The sequence below is a fragment of the Bison bison genome, unplaced genomic scaffold (genome assembly GCF_000754665.1).
Source record: "Bison bison bison isolate TAMUID 2011002044 unplaced genomic scaffold, Bison_UMD1.0 scf7180017864312, whole genome shotgun sequence".
In the NCBI taxonomy this organism is placed as follows: Eukaryota; Metazoa; Chordata; class Mammalia; order Artiodactyla; family Bovidae; genus Bison; species Bison bison.
The window spans coordinates 1,996,191-2,005,955 of NW_011494884.1; the positions used below are offsets into that span (position 1 = coordinate 1,996,191).

The window sequence follows — 9,765 nt, forward strand, 5'->3', positions numbered from 1 at the left end:
TAAACACGCTGTGTTCTCGGACCAGGACATCTGCAAGAACCAGTATTTCTACAAATTCCATGATCTTTCTGTGAACAGCACAACTACATTGCACTCCAGTGTCAAAAGCATTAACTCGTTACATAAAAATGTCTACAATATATGACTATTTTGGTAACTTCCTGTTGAGATTTCTTCCATTTTTAAAGAAATATACTTAGAGGCTCATGAACCAGCTGTGACCTGAGCCTCTCAACCTCCAGGAGGTCCTGTCTGGCAAGTCAGTCCACACACAATTGGGACAATTAGGACCTCCCCTCGTCCCAGCCACTGTCCCCCTGTACCAGCCCTGTGTCTGGCTCTGGGCACACACTGCCCCTCTAGCCTTGAAGCCAAGCCTCACTTCTAACCAGGGTGGAAAACCCAGGGAGGAGCCATCCAGGAGGCTACTGGAGCAGCTACCGGGGCCAGGACCCATCATAGGCCAGGCACCTGTAGATCTTATTTCTCTGGCACACTGCTAGGCCTGGGGCAGCATATTAAGAGCCATTGTACTTGGGCTCATTTACTTAAAAATAAAACCCAACAGCTGAGGCTTCTGAGCAAGGCCCCTCACTGGAGGACCGGAAGGTCGAAGGTCGCTGCCTTGAGCCAGGCTAGACGTGTATGGCAGGATTGCCTGCCAAGGTGGACCACCCCCGCGAAGCGAGGCAGGGCGAGGGGTGCTGGGGAGTGGCCTGGGGTGTGTTCAGTGCTGCTGCCTCCTTCTCAGGACCCAGGAGTCAGGGCTACATCTGCACAAGTGGGTTATTTTATTTTTATTTATGTTTTATCAGACTCGGAGCTTCAGAAAGCCTTGGAAAGAGCACAGATCCAGAGTCCAGCATCTCCCTTCATCAGTTCTGAGGCCATCAATCCACAACCCTAGGGGAGACCACTTTCTAAGACCAGGTGCTACAGCAAGGAGCCTCGAGGGCCATCCATGACAGCAACCCCACACTGGTCTTTCCTCCAGCCTTCCTGCAGTATCCATGTCTCTGTAAACCACTCGATTCATGTTACTTAATAGCCTCCTTTAAACTGATGCACTTTTGAATTAAGTGAATTTGCTTCTTAAATAAGTGAGGTATTGATACGTCTATCCTTTGCCCAAAATGTTAATCAATAGAAAATGAAACAGCATTTGGCTATTAAAGTCTAGCTGGATACACAGCCAGACAAGGATGCTGAGCCTGGGGGTGGCTCTAAAGGTAGATAGGCAAGTTCAGAGCATGCAAGAGGCACGTTGCCATTGAATTGAGACTGTCTTGGTATAGTCAGCAAGGTCAAAGAGGATGCATGGGGGACAGCCTTCAGGATGGCACTCTTCCTGTGCCCAGCAGGATCCCGAACTTTGATCAGTGTGTGTTAGCCATCTCACTGGACACAAGGATGACCCCCTTCACTCAAGCCAATTCTTTTTGCCTCTACAGGGTTCTGCTGAGGTTGGTGTTTCCATCATCCCCACTTTACAGATGAGAAAACTGAGACTAGAGGGGGGTGACTGACTTGCTGAGATGTGGACCCAGATATGAACCCAGCCAGTCAACCCCTATGTTCCAGACAGAAGGCAGGGATCTCCACGGGAGTTTTCTGGCCCCCAGGGGACACTTGACAATGTCTCATGCCGCAGCTGGAGGTGGGAGCAGAGAGAACTGCTGGTGTCCAGTGGGTGGAGGCCAGAGATGCTGCTCAACAGCTTACCAGCACCGTACCACCGTGTGCAAAGATTACCTGGCCCAGATGTCAACAGCAACATGTTGAGAAGCCCTGACTAGGGACCCCAAGGCAGGCCACAGGCTGAGCAGGCCAGAATCAAGACTGTCCTGTCCCTCAGGTGGCTGGAGAGACTGTGTGTTGTCACTGCTGTCATTTCGGTCCCTCAGATCTAAGTGAGATCTCAAATGTGCTTTATAAATCCAACCAGCTAGACAGAGGCACAGACTTCCATGGTCGCAGATGAAGTCCAAGCGTTCTCCTGATAGCCACACACCACTCTCCTCCTTCATAGCACTCACGTAGGTTGGGAAGATCCCCTGGAGGAGGGCATGGCAACCCACTCCAGTGTCCTTGCCTGGAGAATCCCCATGGACAGAGGAGCCTGGTGGGCTACAATCCATGAGGTCGCAAAGAGTTGGACTGAGTGATGAAGCACAGCACCACTCACGTGGGGCTGGCCCCTGCCCGGATGCCCTTCCCCGATCCCCTCACAGCTCACTCACATCTGAGTTCGATCATCATAGAGGAGCTCTCCACCCACCCTTGGTGTCAGTCTCCCAGCACACACAGCCACTGTGGCCCTCTGGTGGTCAGAACTCAGGGCATCATGGTTACACTCCCTTTGGAGGCTCCAGGAAAGGGTCCTTCCTGCCTATTCCAGCCTCTGGAGTTGCTGGCATCCTCGGAGTCCTTGGCTTGTAGACGCATCACCCCAGTCTCTGTCTCTGCCTTCTATCTTCTGTCTGTGTCCCTCTTGGTCTCATAAGGACAATATTGTCCTTATAAATCACTGGATCAGGGCCCACCCTACTCCAGTACAACCTCATCCGCGTACGTCTGCAAACAGGGTTACATTCTGAGGTTCCCGGAGGACATGAATCTGGGGAAATGCTATTCAAGCCACACCCCATCTAAAGTGGGACCCCGTCCCACCCACCCACTCTCCATCACTCTTCCTCTTGGTGGCTTCCTTTCTGTCTGGAGTTGCCCTGTTCACAGCACTGGTTGCTCACCTGCCTCCCTCCTAGGACGTCAGCCCTGAGAGGCAGGGACCTGCATCTCCTTCGCTCCTACACCCTGACTCAGCATCAGGAACATAGGAGGGGTGAATGATAAGGATAAAGAAGATACTGCCTTCATTCCAGAAAATGAGAGAGCTTCAGCCTGCAGAGCAGTTTCCAAGGACTCATCTCACCATGAATCAGCCTCTCCCCATCCCTCTTTTGACACCTGGCTATCCTCCCTTCAAGGGTACCTGTGCTTTTTGAGAGCAGAACAGAAAAGCTGACCAAAGAGCAGGAAAGCTGTTCCAAGAGCTGGATCCCAGGCAGTAATGTCCCCAGTAGGACATGGGATATAGAAGTGAATAGAGACTTATTTTTGTCAAGTTATCAGCCAACGAAGGATAAACTGTCCTTTCAGAAAATAGTGCCGAACCTCTGAAATATGCAAATTGCTGAGCTGAATTGTAAATGCAATCACTCAGCCCTGGCAGGCTCCCAAGGTGAGGGTCACGGTTGGCCTGAGTTATTCCTAGAAGTGGGGCCCCGGCTGGATCTGCAGAGTCTCTGGATAGAGCCAGCCCCTCCAGAGTGAGGTCTGCTCCTCCCAGGGGAATTGCGTGAGGGGTGTTTATCTCAGGGTGAAGCACCCCTACCTCTCATCGCCCCAGATGCCAAGGCCCAGGACTGCACAGAGCTAACCTCTGTGACCATAAGTGGCTTCGGCTGTTCTGATATGGGTGGTTGGATGGGGTCACAGGCAGACCAGCAGGCAGAGGAGCACAGGCAAAGAAGGGGAAAAAAAACAAAACCAACATGCTGTTAATCTTCTCAGGGTGAGTGAAATGTAATTGCAGGCGGCTCCCATGTAGGAGAATGGAAAAAGCCATTCGTGTCAAAAGCCCCCTCGCTGGCTGTGGTTGTGCAAAAGCCTGGGCTCTGGTTGGGAGCACCAACTATTTTTTCACTTTCTGTAGTAAATCAACAACTGTGGGGGATGTGAGACAGATGCAGGGGGAGAGGCCAGCCAATTAATGACTTGGGGTGGGGGCGGGGGTTGGGGGAGGAAGTGGCCAACCAATTAACTGCTGCCATTCTGAAGCAAGACCTGCCAGGACCCGTGATTAAATCCTGAACGAATGGCAACTATTTCTCCGGCCACGGTGGCTTTGACTGCTGGGATCAGCAATGCAGGACGTTTTAACTCATAAAGCAGATTCAAGGAAGATGGAGGAGATTGATGAACTCTAGCTGGAAGGGCCCAGGAACCAGCGGGGAGCTACTTCTAGAATTAAAATTCACAATGACTAGGGAAATCTTTCCGATGAAACACACATGCCCTGCAAGTGGAATATCTTAGGCATCTTCAAAACGGAGCTGCTCGTGCATAGCAAAGGGCTTGAAAACCCTTCTTGAGAAGTCAGCACCTTCTATGCACATGGGCTCTCAGGAGTGGGCAGACTGGGACAGGCATACCACAGAGGTGAGGAGTGGTCCAGAGGGGCAGCCAGCCCCTCGCCGTCCCCAGGAACCTTCCAGGCCCCTCTCAGACACCCACCCCGCCCCCCTCCACCAGGCTCTTCTGCAGGCTCCACCCACCTGGGGCATTCATCCTTTGGTCACTGGAAGGGCACTGATCGGGCATCCACCCCATGCCAGGTTTGAGGCACTTGCTGTCCTCACATGGCTTGTGCTTTCATGTGATATTTGAATTCCCACGCCAGGTGGGGACTGTTTGGATACCTCCCCAAATTCAGCTTCTCAGCTGTGACACCTGCCTACCACCAAAGCAAGCACCACAGTGCAGGAAAGTTCCACACAGAGGGGTTTGCTCCCCCTGCAGCCCGAGGGGCCAAGGCAAACACAGGGTGACCTCCTGGCATTCTCTCCATCTGCCTCCTTCTCGCATCTCTCCAGGCACCTCCTGGTCTCAACTCCAAAATTCTTCGATTACTAAAACTCAGGGTGGGGACTTCCCTGTCAGTTCAGTAGTGAAGACTTTGAATGCAGGGGCTGTGGGCTCAGTCCCTGGTGGGGGAGCTGAGATCCAATGGAGGAGAACAGAAAAAGCGATTCAAGTCAAACACCCCCTCCACACCTCATGGCCAAAAAAGCAGAAGGTAAAAACAGAAGCAATATTGTAACAAATTCAATAAAGACTTAAAAAAACAAAAACATCACTCATGGTGCTCAGACTATTGTTAGGATTTCAGCTTCCTGATCTGGGCCCCCTCCAGTGGATGGAGCCTCAGAGACAAGTGCCCCTTGACAACCTGACAGCCACTTCCCCACTCTTTCCACCCACTTCACCCCCCATCACATCCCCTTAAGCAATACTCTGCTACAGACCCGGGCTTCCCAGAGTGTGCAGTCAGAATCCCGGGAGGACCAGCACGTGGGACAGGGTTGTTGGCTGAAAACGAACACAGCGTTAAATAACATTGACTCACACTGTGAGACTTATCCCCTCTTAAAGCCTGGCTCAATCCCCTGATTTCTTCAAGGAGAAAGTCTTGGTTTCATGTCAATATATCCCCCACACTTGAGAATCTCCCTTCTAACAAAGAGAGGGCAGGTTTCTGGCTCAGAGCCTCTGCTGACAGCCCTGTCACGCTGGAATTAAAGAGCATGATTTTGTTTTCATTACATTCATTCGCCTAGTCCCCTCCTGCTTACGAGTACAGTGGTGATTTGCAAATGTCTTTTTACATAAACTTATTCTAAACAAAAACAATCAATCGTTTAGAGAAAGATCCACTCACTGTCTCATCCAACAAATATTTCTGGAGCATGAACTGTGTGCAAGGTACCACCCAAGACCCTTGGCATTAGAACTGTGAATAAAACAGACAAAAATTCCCACCCTCAGATGAACAATAGAACAGGTGTGACGCACAATTATGGCAAAACCCAGTACCAGTCTTATGTGAATTTCTTTAATTTGAGAGAGCAGGGCCAGCAAGTACCTCTTCCCAATGGAGGGGAAGTGGTGTTGGCACAGCTGGTGGGAGGCGGGCCCCACCTGAGATGTACAAGGCCATTACCCGATAGACCACAACTGGACCTTCTGTTATTTTAACTTGAACTTTTGATAAATTAAGAAATGTAGATCATTCTAAAGCAAGTATGCTTCTAGCAGCCGCCACAGCTAACTTCCTAAACAACCTTGAGCAAACTCTGCTGTCTCGCCGGCCCTCAGCTTTTCCATCTGTACAGAGGATACATGGTTTTGACCTCTGATTGTGAGGGACTTGGGCTGGTTAGAGGGTCAAGTTAGAGGGAATTAACACACATGTTGTCTGAATTTTAAAAAGCAGCCAACCAACCCAAATGGAAACCTCCCCCTCCCATCCCCAGCTCGAATTCAGCCTCTGCTCCTAAGGGGTCATAGAAGGCAGAAGGGCTTGAACGTATGACCAACTGAATGGGATTTCCCCTCCCTTCTCATTGAGCTTAAAGTGAAATTGAAAGTTGGTTGCTCAGTCCTGTCTGACTCTTTGCAACCCTATGGACTGTAGCCCACCAGGCTCCACTGTCCATAGAATTCTCCAGGCAAGAATACTGGAGCGGGTAGCCATTCCCTTTTCCAGGGATCTTCTCAACCCAGGGATTGAATCCAGGCCATCTGAATTGCAAGCAGACTCTTTACTGCCTGAGCCACCAGGGAAGCCCACTGAGCTTAGAGGTTCTCCAATTCCACCTTCATAAGACTCACTGTGCCAGTTGCAGGCATGAAACCAGGGATGCTGTACTTGATGTGCAGTTTAAGATATTTGGAAGGATAATTTTTGCCTATAAACATTTTTTCTTGCCTTGAGCACTAAACTTAGAAGCAAACTCTCATGTACATACAGCATGTGACTACACTGAATTTCCTTAAAGAAAATCCACCCCCACCCCTCTCCAGGTCCTGTGAATTTGAATCTACACACACCATTAATAAGTCTTTGCTGAGTCAACAAGACATTTCAAGTAAAGGGCACTGGACCAGCTAAAGAAAAGCTGTGGGGGGTATTGGGGAGGATGCTCTGCTTCTGGGCCCTGCTCCCCAGGGACAATCTTTCCTCCCCACCAGCTCCTTCAAGCCAGGAGAAGTGTTTCTAGGAAGCAGTCAAGGCAAAGCAAATATAAGCAATAAATCAATTTTGTTGGGGTTTCTCCCTCTCCTTTCTAAACTCAGCTGAATTCGTATCAAGTAGAAGCTCCTAGGAATCCATATCCTATTCCTTGGATCTAAAACACAATAGACACTAGTGTAAAGGGCTGTGGCTTGCCTCCTCTGGGAAGCATGCTCCTTGATGTTTTTCAGAATCCTTTAACAGAAGAACCTGTGCCAGTTTGAAGGGTGAGCACTGTTCTCAAAGGGCTTCTTGTGAACAAAGGTCAACCATTCCTGCACTGTCCTCTCCTTAGGGACCCACCCAGGCTGAGTGCTAGATTGGGGCTCTCTTGTCATGTCCAGAAACAAATACTGAATGACCCCTGGGTAAGGCGCTATGCTAGGCACATGGTCTGAGATGGGTATACAAGATAAAGAGTGGGATTGGTGGGAGAGACAGAACAGAGATTGGAGAGAGACAGAACAGTTGGGCTAAGGGATGGGCAAAGAAAGAAGAGAGGAAAATTGATAGGAGGAAGAGATTTGGTGAAGGGGTGAGGGAGAAAGGATTTTAAAATGCGAAAGGGGTGGGAAGAGGAGTAGGAAGAGAGAAGAGAGGAGGGAGGAGGAAGAAGCCAGGAGAAGGGAGGGGGAGAGGCTGGGGTGGGCCTGGGAATGACACTCCACTTTCCCAAAACACTTCATCATCCCCCATCAGTTGGTTGAAGGTCCTGGCTTTTCCTGCCTCCAAGAATCCCAGCTCCTTCTCACCTTGACGTGGGGGAGGGGAGAGAACGGCTCTCAGCACTGAGCTGGCCGTCAGGATGTTACACAACCCGACGTGCTGCCAATGTTTTTATATAATCCTCCACTTCTCCCCATAAAACAGACCATAACACCCTGGCAAACACACTTCAATAAAGCTGTGTGCTATTACCGGGGCACACTGCCTTCCTGGAGATGAATCACCACTGGAATGGTCAAGTGACAGCTGAACTAAACTTTTCTCCCCTCGTGGTTTCAGCTGAATAGGGAAGATCAGAAAAGCCAAGCAACCCACCAGAACTACCTCCAGACAAAAACCCAGGAGCTCAGGGGTGGTGAGAAGGCACTTGGGAAGTCAGAGGATGCGCTACTCTCCCAGAGAGGGTGGGCATGGCTGCAGACAGCTCTCGTATCCTGGGCATCAGGAACCAAGCCTCGGGTTCAGAGCTGCTGCTCCAAGGCCAGCTGGGCATCCAGAAGGAAATCCCAAGAGGATCTCCACATTGGACTGAGTGACGTGTGGAACAGGCCCCGTCTATGCAAGCTGGCTCCCAGACAGCTCCTGCTGGAGCCTGTTACTGACTCTTCCTAAAGAGCATTGCCAGGGGCTGCTGGTGCAGAAACCAGAATAGCACAGGACAGAAGGGGAATACCTACTAATGGGGTAAACATAAACTTTCCTCTTTCCTCCTTGCAACTGGCACAGAGTAAGCCCAGGGAGCAGCAGTTGCTTTATTCTGCTCTGCTGCAACCCAATGTGGAAAAGTACTCCTCCTCCCCCACCACCTAGCTCCACATTGGCCCTGACCCTCCTTGACTCCCACACTGACCCTCAGGGTGACTCACATCTGCTTGGGATGAAACAAGGAGCCCACCTCCAGGAGCCAGTTCCTGTAGAAGCTTCCAAGGACTCCAGGTTCCCAAGCACCATGGCTCAGGGTCCATTTAGGTAATTAATATCTGCCAAGCCCCTGCCAGGACCTAGACTCTATTTGTCCATGAGTCACAGGTTCACAGCCTCATACTCGACCCACAGCACTTGGTTGATTGAGCCCTGAGCATCCCCAGGATAGGGAACTGAACAGCTCCAGTGGTTGGGGCATAACTCTTTGCAACCCCATGGATTGTAGCCCACCAGGCTCCTCTGTCCATGGAACTCTCCTGGCAAGAATACTGGAGTAGGTTGCCATTCCCTTCTCCAGGGGATCTTCCTGACCCAGGGATTGAACCCAGGTCTCCTATATTGCAGGCAGATTCTTTACTGTCTGAGCCACCAGGGAAGCCCACTTTTCTCCACCAACATCTAAAGAACACCTCTGAAGGGCAGCATAGCCATCCTGCCTCTCTCCACTTCTTCCTCAAGAGAGGGGAGTGAGTCCAGGCTTAGCCCTGATGCCCCACAGCTCCTGAAGCAGCATGGCAGACTCCCTTGCTCTTAGATCTGGGCACTGCCTGCTCTTAACACAGGTCCTACAACCTCTATAAGTTCTCTCAGTTTCTCAGGGAACAAGGTGGAGTCCCTTCATGTGTACTGGTGGGTTGGGGTACTCAAGTGTCCTCTGGGCACATAAGTGTATGCGTAGTCATTCAGACCAGCATCCTCAGCTACACAGAGGCTGTATTCCCATCTGCCTTCTACCTGATTCACTCCACAAGTAACAGGAAATCGATCCTAGCCCTGGTTGGCCACCAGGTCCCTGGGGTCCTCGCAGGTTGTAGCGCCAGGGACACAGTTCAGCGTCCCAAGCCCGGAAACAATTCTTCCCCCACCCACTCTCCCAGCCTCTTTGTCCCGAGCGGGGCGCTGGCTCAGCTCACCATTCAGCTGGTTGTAGACTACCTCCTCCAGGTGGTCAAGGCGCTGCAGGATGGCTTCGCGCTCAGCCAGCGCGCCCACCTTGGCGTGCCGGCTGCGCACCCGGCGGTCCGCACTGCGAACGATCTGCACCAGCCCCTCTGAGCGGTCCTGCAGGCGGCAGTACACGGAGAAGAGGATGATGCCCACGAACACCAGGATGTTGACCGTCAGCAAAGTTTTGATCTTCCTGGCCACCGCCATGAACGCGGTTGGAAGCTGGGGGCTGCCTCACCCACGGGGCATCCCCGTGGGCCCGGTGGACACAGGAGCCTCCGCCTGGCCCGCTGCTTCGGGGACCATGAGCC

At 51.4% G+C, this 9,765-nt stretch overlaps 1 protein-coding gene across 1 annotated transcript in view; it reads right to left on the reverse strand.

The window, feature by feature from the left end:
• Positions 1-9,661, reverse strand: part of GALNT9 (polypeptide N-acetylgalactosaminyltransferase 9) — a 115,219-nt gene extending 105,558 nt beyond the window's left edge. Inside the window, exon 1 of the mRNA XM_010852450.1 lies at positions 9,421-9,661. Coding sequence (XP_010850752.1) covers positions 9,421-9,661 — 241 coding nt within the window. The remainder of the gene's footprint in view (positions 1-9,420) is intronic.
• Positions 9,662-9,765: the final 104 nt, after the last annotated feature.